Genomic DNA, 13,778 nt, shown 5'->3' with positions numbered 1-13,778 from the left:
ACAGTAAATAATTGAAATTTTGGGCATCCCTCAACAGTTATGATCAATTAATATAGGAAGATGGCTGTAGTGAAAGATGTAGCTATACAAAGTGAACAAACTGGGTGGGTGGCTCCAGCAGATCCAGGCAACAACATTCGAGAACTCTGTGCCGAAGAGCGCAGGACTAGGAAGATACTGTGTAGGACCCTCAAGCTCCCAATCCTCTGATATAGGACCTGAGCCTGAAGGGTAGACCACCTGCAGGGCGGAGACTTTTTTTTTTTTGTCCTGGTCCAGTCCTCCTTCTCTGCAGTGATGAATGTAATGTGTTACTGTAATCACATTTTTCAATAATATAGAAATGTAATGTGTTGTATTACTGTATTAAATTCAGTAATTACATTACAGTTACAATCAGGAGTTATGCGGACACTAGAATTACAAAGGATCCTAAATATCGGCACTCCAAGCTGACAGAAAGAAAAATCAAATAACATTTTTTCAACCTGTGCACTTAAGCTACAGTCAGTTGTTTTCAGTTCATGTGCAGGAGGAGGAAAATTGTAGAACAGTGATGAGGACAATACTTTTATTTTTATTTCACAAAAGGACAAGAGTACAATTATAAGTTGCAAACTTCATCCAAGAAAGAAACAACTGCATGAAACTGATAACTCAACTTCAGCTCTTTGCAAGATTTAAACAGAATTCTACAACAAAGCTAGCCAAGAATCCAGAAAGATGTTAAAGCTGATTGCGTGGCAGCCCCAGCCCAGGAGCCAGAGCCTGATCTTTAACAGATAACAAAAGGCAGTGATGAGCAGTCAGGCTTGCAGCCTCCGTTTCTACCTGCTCATGTTTATACAGTAAAATTACTGAAATATTGAAGTGTAATAAATGCATTAAAAAAGGAAAAACAAGAACAAAAATAAAGAACAGTAGTGTCCACTGATGAACCAAACATTTAGACATAGGAAACCTGTACATGATAAATTTATAAAATATTTTTAATGTAATCTCATTATCCTCCAACATCAAAATAAGTCAGTTCCTATTCCTATTATATGTTCAGGTATTTCTTTACCACTTATCTATTAAAGATCGATTAACTTAATTCTTTTCATGTTTTTAATGATATTTAATATAAACAAAATAATATTTGTTACACAAAACTTTTAAATATATATTTTAAAGACCAACATTTAGATCATTGTGTATGTGATGTGAAGTTATTCTTTGAAACAATCACCACCCTATCCTCTTTTAAAGAGGACCTATTATTACCAGAATACAGAGACTGAAATCCTCTGTCTATATCAACGAATATTTACTCGAGACATCTCCTGGTTAATTGATTTGGTATAACTCTGAATGAGACCATGGAAGTACTGCTGTGTGTTTTTGTGAGATTGAAAAATCACAATGTAACATTTGGGAAAGAAATACCACAGCAAAAAGCAGTAGAGACTGGAGAGCACTGCCAGGCTCTGCAGAGGCTGAATGTGCTTCCCATGATAAAGGATTCTCCCAGTGGCAAAGATGATCCAGGTGAGCATCAGCAGGAGGAGACAAAAGGTTATTGCTTTGGCTTCATTATAATTTTTTGGGAGGTCTTTTCCCATATAAGAGAAAACAAAGCAAAGAGCACACAATGATAAAGGTAAAACCAGAGAAGCAGATGGTGCTTTAAAATCAGTCTCACAGTAAAGTATAATTTTTCTTGAGTTCCAAGACATGTCAATGTTAGGTCTTGGGGGGGCATATGTAAAGTTAATAAGAAGAAAGATTGCCTGGGTCACAAACACCACAGCAATGAACATCCACTGCCCGTGATATTTCATCCACCAGCTGTACAGCACTGGGAACTTGGTAGCTGTTTTGAAAATGCACACAATTAGAAATGCACGTACAACAAAGCATGCTAAGCAAATGGTGAAGAATAAAAAAAATGGTAAATATCTTAAGATACAAAAAGCATCTGTTGGTTTGCCAAAATAAAAAAATACACTAAGACTAGACAGACTGAGACAACCTAGAATCAGAAAGCACATTGGTCCTCCAGCAGATTTGACAACAGGTGTGTCGTAGTTAAGGGCAAAGAGAACAGACAAGGCCAGTGAGATGAACACCAAGATGAAGGCACCAACCATGATCCCTATAGCCCAAATGTCTGTAAATGGTGTATACTCCACCACCCGCAGACTGCATGATGTACTTCCTTCTTCAGACCATTCTGTGTCTTTACAGGTGATGCACTTGGAGGGATTGTCTGTTTCACAAGAGAGATGGGCAGAAAAGAAGCATATGGTCATCTTTAAAGTAGACCCATGATACCTTTCTCTATTGAGAGTTCATACATGTATGTTTGTGTTTGTATTTAAACACACAATTATTAGTCATTTAGTTAGTCATTAGTCGTCAGTAGTCAGTTATCAGTAGTCGCAAGCACAAGATTTTGTAAAGTTCAGACTGATCAACTTGTAAGCACAGCTTATGATTGAAAAACTAGATCTACTATTGTGCCCTTAAATAAGCAAATATTTAACGTATTGTTTAACAAATGTTTATTTCTTCTGATGTTTGTCCCATCCATTGTCATGTTACAGTTCTCATGACCTCCGTGGTGGCAAGCGGTAGAAAAGGTGTCCATCGGCACAAAATTTTAGTTATGGAAATTATATGTGGTACAGCCAATCAGAAAGCAGGCTTAGAGGAAGAGATAACATCATATTGTTGATGAACTGAGCCGTACCAACATTCAAGCAAAGATTGTGAACCATGCAAAATTGCTTTAAAAATAACAAGAATTTAAAAATTAAAGCTTCAAAGGTGTTTATGTCTGTTTTAAACTACAAACATTTGACCTGTGATACACTATGCTCTCTAAAGATCTTCCTTCACGTTAAACCTGCCCTGTACTTTACAGTTTGCACCTTAGTGTAAATCTATCACGACTAATAATTGGCTGCTTTTATATGAGCGGTGACTGGAACAAAAATGGAAGACTATGGCTTAGTCTATATGAAGACAATAATAGTCTTTAAAAAGCATAACTTTAACTTCCATTACAAGTGACAGCACTACTTTCACTCTTTTTCTACTGTCATTCAAAAACAGTTTACCTGTGCTGTTGATATAAGTCCCACGTGGACAAATTGTGCAACTGAAGCAACACTTGTGGATTCCAAGTTGTGTTTTCTTGTAGCCTATTTTACATTCTTCAGAACACACTGAAGTTGGTACCTACACAAGAATATTGGGTGTAAAAAGGTCAGAAGAAGATACTGCACTTCCGTACCATTTACTGTAACGGTAAATTACGGGGAAAGTACCAGTCATTAAATATATTCACACAGGTTTTTTGAATTTCTAAAATTGTTTTGTAACATGTAAAAGTATTTGCCTGTTATATCTAGACAGCCATGCAAATCACCTTATGAACACCTACAACTGGTAGCTGCCGTGTGCTTATATCTAGGTAGAAGTCTAAAAAACTAAATTGCTAAAACTTAATTTTATTATTAATCTTTGTGTTGAAAAAACAAATAAAATAACTTATTACTACTACGTACTTGTGCACTTGTATGCCACTGAATTTTGGTGTCGTTGATGAAGAAATGGAATGATGGATGACAAGTATAATAGCCCACTTCCTGCACATCACCACTGGGGCCCCAAAAAACGACTGAGTGGGATCCAAACATGGGGTCACCATTCTCATCAAACTGAATGGTTTGGTTTAAAAGGGTAAAATTTGTCTTCCTCAACTCTGTAAGAACCTGATGTTGGAACACAACAGTAACACTGAGTTCACAATGACTGAGGTTTGGACAAACACAATTTGCTTAACCTAATAATTCTGTCGTTTTTATTATTATTAGGTTTAACTAACTCTGAGATTCCAGTTAGCTTATCACATACTTCATATACACTATCACTGGTTTTACTACGGATAAGAACAATTATTCACTCTTAGATCATTTTCAAAAAGTAAAGTGAGAAATGATCAAATAATTAGAATGCTTACCATATGGGGGTAGACTGTAATACTGTCTTTACATCCATCAGCTCCACATTGTAACATATTGTGTAAGGCATGAGCAATGGAATACACGGCAGAATAAACAGGAAAAGAGAACGATGGATCTGCATCAATGATTTCCTCAGCAGTCAGGCTACTGCAGTTGCAAACCTGATTACAAAACTTCTGTTGCTCTGCATTTTCACAGTGGTTCTTGGCCTTGAAAGAATGAATGAACTCACTAAAACCAGGTATTGACATCTTAGGCTGAGCAACCCCAAGTACAGTGCCAATATTTTTGCTTCCTTGTATCTGGTCTATTATTTTTTTGTTTAGGGACCATGTATCAGTTGCTATCCACACCTTGTTTGTAACATTTTGTCTTTTTACTGACTCCATGAGTTCTTCAACAGTCCATTCAGGTGCAAAAACAATAATGATATTAATGTTTTTTGCATCAATCTGTCTAAACATTAGACTGTAATCTGTATCTTGATCAAGGCCTTTGCTATATGCAAGGCAGATGTCAGTCTCATTAATTGCTTTTAAAAACAAGTCCAGGCCATCTGTTCCATAATCATTATTAACATAAAGAAAAGCAACCCATTTCCAGTTGAATCGCTTGACAATACTAACAATGCCTTTTATGACCTCTTCATTGGGATGCACTGTTCTTAAGAAAGAGGGAAAGGTCTGTTTTCTTGAAAAGATTGAACTGGAAGCTCCATAACTGACCTGTTAAGAGCAACAGAGAAAATGTCATTGTGATCATTAACAATAACCAATCATTTATACTCCTGAAACTTGTATTATTTTAAACATGGAAAACATCATTTCTTGATTTAACTTTTGTAAAGACTATTTTTTAATAAAAAATATTGATCTGGTTTAAAAAATGTCAAAGTACATAAGGGCTCATAGGTTTACCATTGGAATGAGATTCATCATGAACAGTGGGGCTACAGCTCGTGCCTGAGGGCTTGTATAGGTCCCGACCACTGCTATCACTTTGGATAAATTGTGTGGTTCTTCCAGAGGGCGCATAAAGCCATTATCAGAGATTAGGTTTAAAGGTCCTGGGAAACTCACAAAATCTGTGCAGTGGTCAAAGATTTCATAGCCAAGTGACACATTTGGCAGTAGCTTGGTAGAATTGTTGATTTCTTCTACAGAGAATCTCATCATTTGAAACCTTCGATAACTGGACAGAATAAAAGGTGCACTGTGGGCAGATGAAGGACAGTAATAAATTCCGTTGCAATGCTTGTAGTAAATATGTGCAATTTTGGACATCCCTAAATAATTATGATCATCTAAAATAGGATTTCTAGCTAAATGACCATGTCAGCAGTGCTGACTTTAAAAAATAAATATTAATAACACAGCAATTCATTTCACTGGTTTAAGATTTCTATTACCAGTTTAACCAGCGTCAAGTAAACTTTTTCTGTTTTTATTAGTTTTATCACAAGAAAGTACCCAACAGAGTTTAACTAACCTGGAGCAGTCAATGGCTTCTGGTCTTTGATGAAGAAGAGAGTCATTCAGCTGATGAATATTAAAAAGTCCACCTATCAAATAATCTCCTTCCACCCAAAACTCAGATGTTGAAACAGTGTATTGAGCCAAAGCATGTAGAAAACACCCCAGTATACAGTGATAGACAACAATGCTCTTCATTCTCAAAACAAGAAGTATTTACCAGTCTACGGTGAGCCTTAACACTCTGTCTGATGTTATGAGCCGCTGGTAATGCTGGAGCCTCTGAGGAATATCTATCATTGAAGGATTCACAAATCAGTATGCAAAGATCAGCAGCTAAATGGCAACTTTGTCTCATTAATCTGATAATGCTGGACACAACTCAAAAGATAACAATGAATTTCCTTATTTTATAGAGGTGACCAAATATATTCAGATTCCAGTCATATGTGCCATTAACTTAAAAAAGAAAAAAATTACAAAGAAAGAGCTGTACAAAAATACATTTTGATTACGATAAACAGAAATGCACTGGACCTCTCCAACTGTCTTTAGTTGCAAGGCTACCCTTTTCCATGAATACTTATAAAATATGAAGCCAAGATTCAAATGCACTGTTCAAAGGGACACAGCCTCTTTAATAGCATTTGGAGTGAAAAAATTACACTTAAGTTATTAAAATCAAGTTTCTGTTTGTAACTGTAGCACAAGAAAATAACATGCAATTCCATGAAAAACATTTAATTTATCAGATCTGGAACCCAATTTAGCAGTTTTACTTCCATAAACTTCAACTGAAATAGTTTTTCACACTCAAACAGTATGGTGGTGGATGAAAAAAAAAAAATCTTAAAAAAAAAAAATTATATTTTAAAATATATATATTTATATACACACAAACCCAGACAACCCTTTGAAGCACAAACTTTTTACAGGAAATTTTTTGATCCCTTACTACAGTGCTGATCAACGTTTAATAATCACAGATTTGCAGCATTTTGAAAAAAAAAAAAAAAAAAAAAAAAAATCAACTGGTTCATAGAAAAGTATGTGATCGCCACCCACTTCATCCATTTCTTTTAATAAAAGCTCTCAATCTCTGTTTTCTTATGTTTCCTCTGAAAAAGAAAGAGAACAACAGTTTGCTTGGAATGACTACATTTACCACAACTCTTAAAAGATTTTACACAGAATGTGAAAGACAACAACAGCCAGTCTACAAATTCCAAATGAGCCTCAGTCTTTGAAACAAAGATTGCTAAATATTTCAAAGAGATGGGGTCATTGAAATAAACTTGCTTGATTGACTGCTCTCAAATAAGCCACATTATGAATTTATCTGGAATACTGGTTATGCACTTTAGGACACATTAGGTTTTGAATAAATACCCACTTAACGGTCTAAAAATCTGAGGTAAAGCAAATTCATTGACTTGCCATTTCATGTTAATTGCTCAGTCACCCAATTTATCTCCCTGGGGTAATTACACCCAAAATGATTTCCATCCCAGTTTCCCAGTAGTTAAACTCTACGAAGGCGGAAAAGTAGAAATAAGTGATTTAAGAATGACTGCAGACTACAGGCAACTACGTTATCTGGGATTAGTGACACTCTCCTTGAATTACAAAATTATACAGGGTAGCTAACAAATCAAATGGACAATCAAAGTTTTTAAACATTGTGCTGGCTGGATGTAATTCATTTTATAGATTAACAGGAAGTTTTTTGTTTTTTTTGTTTTTTTTTTTGGGGGGGGGGGCCTTCATGAAAGAATATTCACGTAAAAAGCAGCCAATTTTTCCAGGTATCTTTATTTAGAACAAAGGACAAGCGCCAGAGATATTTAAGTCAGAGCAGCAGGATATTCTCATCACGAAGATGAAAATTTTTAATTTGAAGACTCTTGCATTTCCATCTGATATCACGTTAACAACTTTATCATATTTTTGTAAATGAGAAATTACATGAATTAAAAGTTAGTGAATTTTAGAGAGGGGGTGTACTGGAATAAACCAGTGGAAACAAAGCATAACAAAACAACAACAAACAAAAAAAAAAATCACTCATTTTACTGCAAATTTCTTTCAGTTTTGATGTCTTTACTGTTACTCTTTAGGGTTAGAAAGGCAAAAGGTAGCACTTAGTCCTAACTATTACTGAGTAACTGCAGATCAATCCTTGAAAAACAAAACAAAAAAAAGCCCCCAAAAAGCAAACAAACAGAAAAAAACCCTCATTAGACAAAGGGAGTAGTTTAGATTTTTAGACTAATTTGATCCATGCTGCTCGTATCCTCGTCCAACACTGAGAACACTGTGGATCAAAACTTGTATTTTTCATGTTTTCATGTTACTGTTCAACTGACAAAAAGAAAATGCATCTCTAACCCTCATCATTCCCCAATGGCTGTGGCCAATAAATTTTAAATGCAACAAAGAGGAAGGGAGAGTGGGAGTTTTTTTAACTAGCAAAAGCTTTCCCTGTGTCTTCCTTGCCTTTGTATGTCCTCTTCCCATGTGTGAAGGGTAGGTATCTGTACTTGACCATATGCTAGAAAAGACAAGGAAGTAAAAAGGAGAGTTAGCAACACTTACTTTAAGGCTTGTGCATACACTTTTAGTGACTTAGCATATTTTACAACACATTCAGAATCACAATATAAACTGCACTGCAGATAACAACAATGACACCCTTTTCATACAATAAAGGTCCTTCAATAAAATATAAGGTTAAACCTGTGGCTCTGTCTAACCCAAAAGCAATTTGTGGACTGCAATGTTTTTATTGCACTGTAGGCACTTTCAGACCAAACTGTCATAGGGACACTGGGCAACTCACTCTTGAACAACATATCTTCAGGAACAGTAAGATTCTAACAGTAAGACTCTAACAGTAAGATTTAGTTATGCAACAGCAGGGAAGCAGTTGGTGTAGGACTATTGTTCAATATTGTTAACTGAGTTCAAAGAACTGTAATAGTCCTGTCCTTGCTTGCTGTATGTATATAAAAAAAAATGCAAGTAACCTTGGGGTGTGTGAAATGATTGTTTACAATGGCTACTCCTCTGAGATTAAAAAAACAAACAAAATCCAGCTATGTAGGCTCTAACACAATGACTTAATTGATTTATGACATAGTATGATATCATATCTTGATATAGTATCTTTATTACTAGGTGATTTTTTTTTTAAATTAAATGCAATTATACTCTAAGATAAATGCTAAACAGACATTTATGAGTTGTGCTTTAGGCATCATTACCTTCTAATTAATGAGTTCCAGTGACTTTGGCTTCTCAGTTAGACATACTTATTGTCACAATATGTTTCAAAATACATCATGATGTCACTGGTCGGAATACTTAACTCAAGGTTTCAAATAGGGACTATGGATGATGAAAACATTCCTCCAGACCCAAAGCACCCTATTACTGTTAATCTAATGCAGCTATGATCAATATGTACTAAGCAAAGAGATGTATGTTTGTACTTACTTTAATCTGCCTCTTCATGGTGATGCAAAAGAGCATGATGAAGTACATTACAAGTATAGGCCAGAATACTGGCACATTGAAGGCATCAAAAAATGTGCAAATCATGGCGATGACGATGCCTTTTGTCGCTGAATGCCTGAAAAGAAAAGTAAACACACAGTCAGAGTCAAAGTGTTATCTTAAGCAACAAGAACAAGGAGTCCATGTACAGCCGTGTACAGAAGAACAAGATTATGTAAGTTATAAAGAGAAAGAGAATGTCTGCATATAGAGTAGACAGAGCGCTAAAACTTTTATCTGGTTAGGCTTTTGCATTTTAAAATGTTTCGTTTGAAACTAGACCGCAGGCTTGAGATTCTTTTAAGAGTAAAACAGAGTGAGACCTTTCTAATAAATAGGTCCAACACAGACTCTCTTGAGAACTGACCAGCTACATGTACTTTAATTGTATTCCACAGTATCTAAGATAATTTGTACTGATGTATTTGTTTGTTTTCTGCCTAAATCTTTTACACAGTACTAAATCACTAGGTACGGTTGGAGATTAACAAAGAGAAGGTAGTGGAAAATGCAACAAAGTGTAGTCTGACACAAATTTGAGTAGAAATCAGAAAGATGTTCTTAGCAAGACGTAATAAAATATAAGACTTAAAATCTTTAGTTTAGTCAGCAACCCTCCAAACAACAAATGAACAAATAATTTAATCCTGTAATTGTTATATCCCAATATCCACTTAACATGGGTAAGCATGTTACATTGAAAGTCAAATTGTTTTTAATCAAGCAGATAAACATGCAAAGGGAACAAAGATGATATTTTCATGCATCAGGTACATATCTGATATAAAGAAAAAGATATCAAGCAAATGTGTGTTTTTCCCCCTTTCTTCTTTAGTATATAAGAGAACACAGTATTTGTAAATGCAAATAAGATTCAAGGCCTAACACATAATTTGAAATTGGTACAGCACAGAATGGCAGAAATCGATGCTAAGTTAAGCTACCAGCAGGTGGTGAGTAAAATTTATTGCTGCTGTGAAAATAAATTAAGTTGTGGTTTTAAAAATCTGAAGAAAATGTTTGTATTTAAACTATTTTTGGAAGTCAAGGTTACAGACACAATCTTTATGTCAATGAAGTAGAAATTAATTTGAGACAATGAGGTCAAATCAAAATAAACAAAAATGACTCAAACTCTGTGTCTTTAGTTTCACCCTAAAATGCTACACCCATTTCTAAAGGAGCTTTGCTTAATATAATCTTTCAGCACACAGGTTGTTCTAAAGAAAATAATTTGCAATTTCCCTGGGTGACCATGTTGAACTCTCACCAGAATTTGAATTCAGGCAACCTCCTGATGAAAGGGCGGAACTCCTCGTTCTGCTTGGTGGGAAGGGATGGGCCCTCATCTGTAGATAATATAGGTTACTAGTTGAGTTATCCCATAACAGCAACAAGAACATCAACAACAACAACGTACACTTTAGAAATAGGACAATTTCAGTTACATACAGTAAAAATGGCTAATTCATATATTTTTTGGGAACAGTCACAACTGTACACATTCCATTCAAGGAGGTCACTTGCTCATAAACAGAGTGCTACTATAAAACCACATTTGGCTGCTCCACGCCAACTGTGCATGGTATAAAATATAAATAGTAGGAGAGCAAGAATAAATAACAGACGACAGGAATATATGCAAAACAGAAGGAAGACACACAATAGAAAGGCACGGATGAGAGAACATTTTGCAAAGTGCCTAAGAGTAGTAGTAATAGATGGCACAAAGGAAGAAACTGTTTGTGGGACTTTGTTGTCTACTGAGATGCAGTGCCCTTTCTGTATCTATATGGACTCAAGCATTTCAGTTTTGAGATACGTACTTGTAAATATGCAAGTGTACAGTAATAGTCTATTGTTCCAGTAACTATTTTAAAATCTTTCATAATAAATTGAAAGTTATATTAGAAAATTCTCAGAAAAAAAAAACCCATATTGGGCAATTGCTGGCTTAGACTTTTGATTAGATGCAAGTACTAAGGTCTAAATGAACAGTTTAGTAATACTCCATGAGGTAGCCTACTTCCATGTTCACATCACAAACACTACTTTAATGAGACCGAGTTGACTAACCTTCTTCAAGCAGTGAGGGATCCACTTTTGGCGACAGAAAAGCAATGAACAGGTTGAGATGGTAGATTCCCAAAGCATATGTTACTATATACCAACCCTGAAAAGGAGCATCAGAAAATAACCTTATTAAAGGACATCTTTGCTAGAGTCAGTCAAGACACATCAGTCAAGACATATAAGAACTTTATGATATAAACACCTAACGAATAGAGCAATATCCCAGTCAAAACAAGACAATAAAGGCAGAGAGATTTACTATGAAATGCATTATTTTACTTTTAATGAATAATAGCAAAATGAAATAACCTTGATCTGAAAGTAAGATACAATTGGTTAAAAACTACTAGAGGTGAATGAGGATTTCAAACCCTCTTTATAAAGAGTTGGCATTTTAAACTTGATAAAGATAGTATTTATTATAGGCCAAGCAAAAAATTTAAGTATTTAGAATTCCTCATTAACATTTTTAACTTGGCTGACTAATTGCAAATAAATCTGAAAAACACACAGAAATACACAATTACCTGTAGTAGATACACTCTGATCATGTAGACAAGAGTAAGTAGTAGAGTTCCTGCCCACCGCATTGCATAGAATGGTGTTGACTTGTCTAGCCATGACTGATAGACCTGTGACAAAAAGAAACCAGAATAAACATTGCAGAGGTGCTGAAAAACATGAAGTTCATATTTATCTGTTGTGAACATCAGTTCTGACGTACTTATATTTGCAAGTCAGTTTTAAAAATGTCTCTACTGAGATTTGGCTCAATGAATGCTAATGTTTAAAATGGCAAGTCTTTGTTTAATGACTTGGTTCAAAAAGGCATTTTAAAAAGACAGAATTTTCACAATCGGTGTATCCCTAAATTTAAACCTATTTAAAAGAATATGATATTCTTGATCTCACACATTACCTGTCCAACTCGTGTGAAAAAGGCAGCCACAACAGAAGTTTTCCCATGGATTGACTCCCCAGCACTGTCCCCTTCTGACATTCTTATTGGAAGGACAAAAAGATTTTGATTAGTGGCGTATGAACTTAATCTACTTTAACAAGAGTACTGCACAATACTCTTATTCAGCATGACCATGTCTACCAACGGCCCCAGTTGAAGATACAAAATGGAGGTGATAAATTGACAAATGACAAACTCTTCTGTGCCCATTTTGTCTTAAAGGATTTGGAAATAAATACCCAGTAAAACGAAAATTTGTGAACGATTTTACCAAGAACTGCACATTTTGGAACACACGTTTCGTTTCAGTTTGTGTAATATATACTCTGTAAACTGTGATACAAGTAAATACAATAGACATAGGCTGTCCGGAAAGACCTGTATCTGCGAGGTGCATATGTCCAGAAGAGGGGTTAATCAGAGTGATCAGATAACTATCAAGGCGCAAATAGTCAAGGTGACAAAATCTTTGTAATTTTCTTTAAATAAACAATTTAAATATGTATCTCTGTAAATTAAATCTAACCCTAGGTCCTTTAATAGAATTTTAATTGATTAGCTGATCATAAATATTCTCGGTGCGCTTGTCGGTTACTCACCAAAACAACATTTATATCCACTGTAGCCTAGGTTGATTGCTTAGATAACTACGCATTACGCGTTAGGACATTTAATGATTTGCTATTTTTATTTTAATGGGGAAAAGAACAGGACCGTGACGAGCTGTGGTTGTGCCTGGTTAGCATTAGCTGCATAACTAGCTCACAGCTTAAGGAAGGCAGGATAACATCTAGGAAGCAATATCTACCAAAATAGGCTCATTTGCAAAATGGAAAATAACTACGATGTGCACTACAACTTCAATAAGTTGTACTAGAGGTATTACTTTATCTTATATTATTTTAAATTCTTCGCGTTAGCTTAGAAATTAGCCCCGAAAGCGGTCCTAGCCGTCGAAACGTACACTACCTTTGGCCCCAGTTAACGTTTGTATGGGTGATGTAGTTTTGTTCAGCTTCATTTGACCCCCTTCAGCCGTTAGAATGAAAGTATTAGACTACATTTCCCACAACTCCAATTGGGCACATGTAAAAGTATGTAAAAAATAATTTGTAGTTTATTATTGACTACTCCTAGATTGCAAGAATTGGTTTGTGTTCACATTTAAACTACAACACCCAGCAAGGGCTTCACAAAATTGACAACTCACTTCCGGTGCTACGTTGCCAACAGTTTCACAGCTAGCTAGCACAGTTAAAATATAACCATTCTATACTAAACACCTCCATATTCAGTGAATGATGCAATCACAATCAATGTTGATTCTTCGATTCAATACCTCTTTGTGTCTCTCAGCTGTATTAGCAGTTACAGCGAAAATTGTCAATGGCAGTTCTTTCTTACCTGATACGGCCGCTGTGACACTACCCGGCTCTACCTAGCTAGCTAAACTAGCCACTTCTCGTGTAAACTGCTGTGTACACGTCAATACTTCCGCGAGGATACCACAGGCTGAGTAGCAGAAATCCGACCACCTCGATTCGCTATGACTCTTCAGACCTCAACGATCACAAACGAACCGATTTCTCGGTTCAAATAATAAAAAGTCAGCGCAGCATCAGAATGTTTCCTCTGGTTGGCCTGTTTCCTTAAACATTCAGTACTATTTCCGACCACTGGGTTGAAAACCTTGTCACTTTGAAA

The 13,778-nt window shown here is 35.6% G+C and overlaps 2 protein-coding genes across 5 annotated transcripts; both read right to left on the bottom strand.

The window, feature by feature from the left end:
- Positions 1-544: 544 nt before the first annotated feature.
- LOC309697780 (taste receptor type 1 member 1-like) lies at positions 545-5,984 on the bottom strand. Of its 2 annotated transcripts, XM_082519906.1 has the most exons (7): positions 5,502-5,984; positions 4,931-5,225; positions 4,010-4,738; positions 3,555-3,761; positions 3,105-3,225; positions 2,130-2,251; positions 1,717-1,855 (listed from the first exon to the last, which is right to left on the bottom strand). In XM_082519906.1, exons 1-7 carry the CDS (start codon positions 5,681-5,683, stop codon positions 1,820-1,822), a joined length of 1,692 nt encoding a protein of 563 aa, XP_082376032.1. In that variant the 5' UTR covers positions 5,684-5,984; the 3' UTR covers positions 1,717-1,819. The 2 variants fall into 2 exon arrangements, with proteins under 2 accessions (XP_082376031.1, XP_082376032.1); XM_082519905.1 differs by having other exon boundaries at positions 545-2,251.
- A 113-nt stretch (positions 5,985-6,097) lies between these two features.
- On the bottom strand, positions 6,098-13,754 carry rer1 (retention in endoplasmic reticulum sorting receptor 1). 3 transcript variants are annotated; one of them, XM_082519920.1, is made up of 8 exons: positions 13,479-13,754; positions 12,033-12,114; positions 11,641-11,745; positions 11,117-11,213; positions 10,311-10,389; positions 8,981-9,116; positions 7,982-8,036; positions 6,098-6,603 (listed from the first exon to the last, which is right to left on the bottom strand). In XM_082519920.1, the coding sequence occupies exons 2-8, from the start codon at positions 12,111-12,113 to the stop codon at positions 6,593-6,595; spliced, it is 564 nt and encodes a 187-aa protein (XP_082376046.1). In that variant the 5' UTR covers position 12,114; positions 13,479-13,754; the 3' UTR covers positions 6,098-6,592. The 3 variants fall into 3 exon arrangements, with proteins under 3 accessions (XP_082376046.1, XP_082376044.1, XP_082376045.1); XM_082519918.1 differs by lacking the exon at positions 6,098-6,603 and having other exon boundaries at positions 7,279-8,036; XM_082519919.1 differs by lacking the exons at positions 6,098-6,603; positions 13,479-13,754 and adding an exon at positions 12,674-13,049 and having other exon boundaries at positions 7,279-8,036.
- Positions 13,755-13,778: the final 24 nt, after the last annotated feature.

Source organism: Aulonocara stuartgranti (assembly GCF_965226115.1).
Source record: "Aulonocara stuartgranti genome assembly, chromosome: 20".
Classification (NCBI taxonomy): Eukaryota; Metazoa; Chordata; class Actinopteri; order Cichliformes; family Cichlidae; genus Aulonocara; species Aulonocara stuartgranti.
The sequence above is the reverse complement of the archived record's forward strand: the minus strand, read 5'-3'. Positions and strand labels throughout refer to the sequence as shown.

Coding starts and splice junctions, on each gene's coding strand:
- LOC309697780 (XM_082519905.1), bottom strand. CDS start 5,683: ATGAAGAGCATTGTTGTCTATCACTGTATACTGGGGTGTTTTCTACAT. Junction 3,762..4,009: donor TTACAGTCTACCCCCATATG/GTAAGCATTCTA, acceptor TTCCAACATCAG/GTTCTTACAGAGTTGAGGAA. Junction 3,226..3,554: donor AGTGGCATACAAGTGCACAA/GTACGTAGTAGT, acceptor ATTCTTGTGTAG/GTACCAACTTCAGTGTGTTC.
- rer1 (XM_082519918.1), bottom strand. CDS start 12,113: ATGTCAGAAGGGGACAGTGCTGGGGAGTCAATCCATGGGAAAACTTCT. Junction 11,746..12,032: donor TTTTCACACGAGTTGGACAG/GTAATGTGTGAG, acceptor TTTTTGTCACAG/GTCTATCAGTCATGGCTAGA. Junction 9,117..10,310: donor TTGCCTGAATTCAAATTCTG/GTGAGAGTTCAA, acceptor TTTTCTTTTCAG/GCATTCAGCGACAAAAGGCA.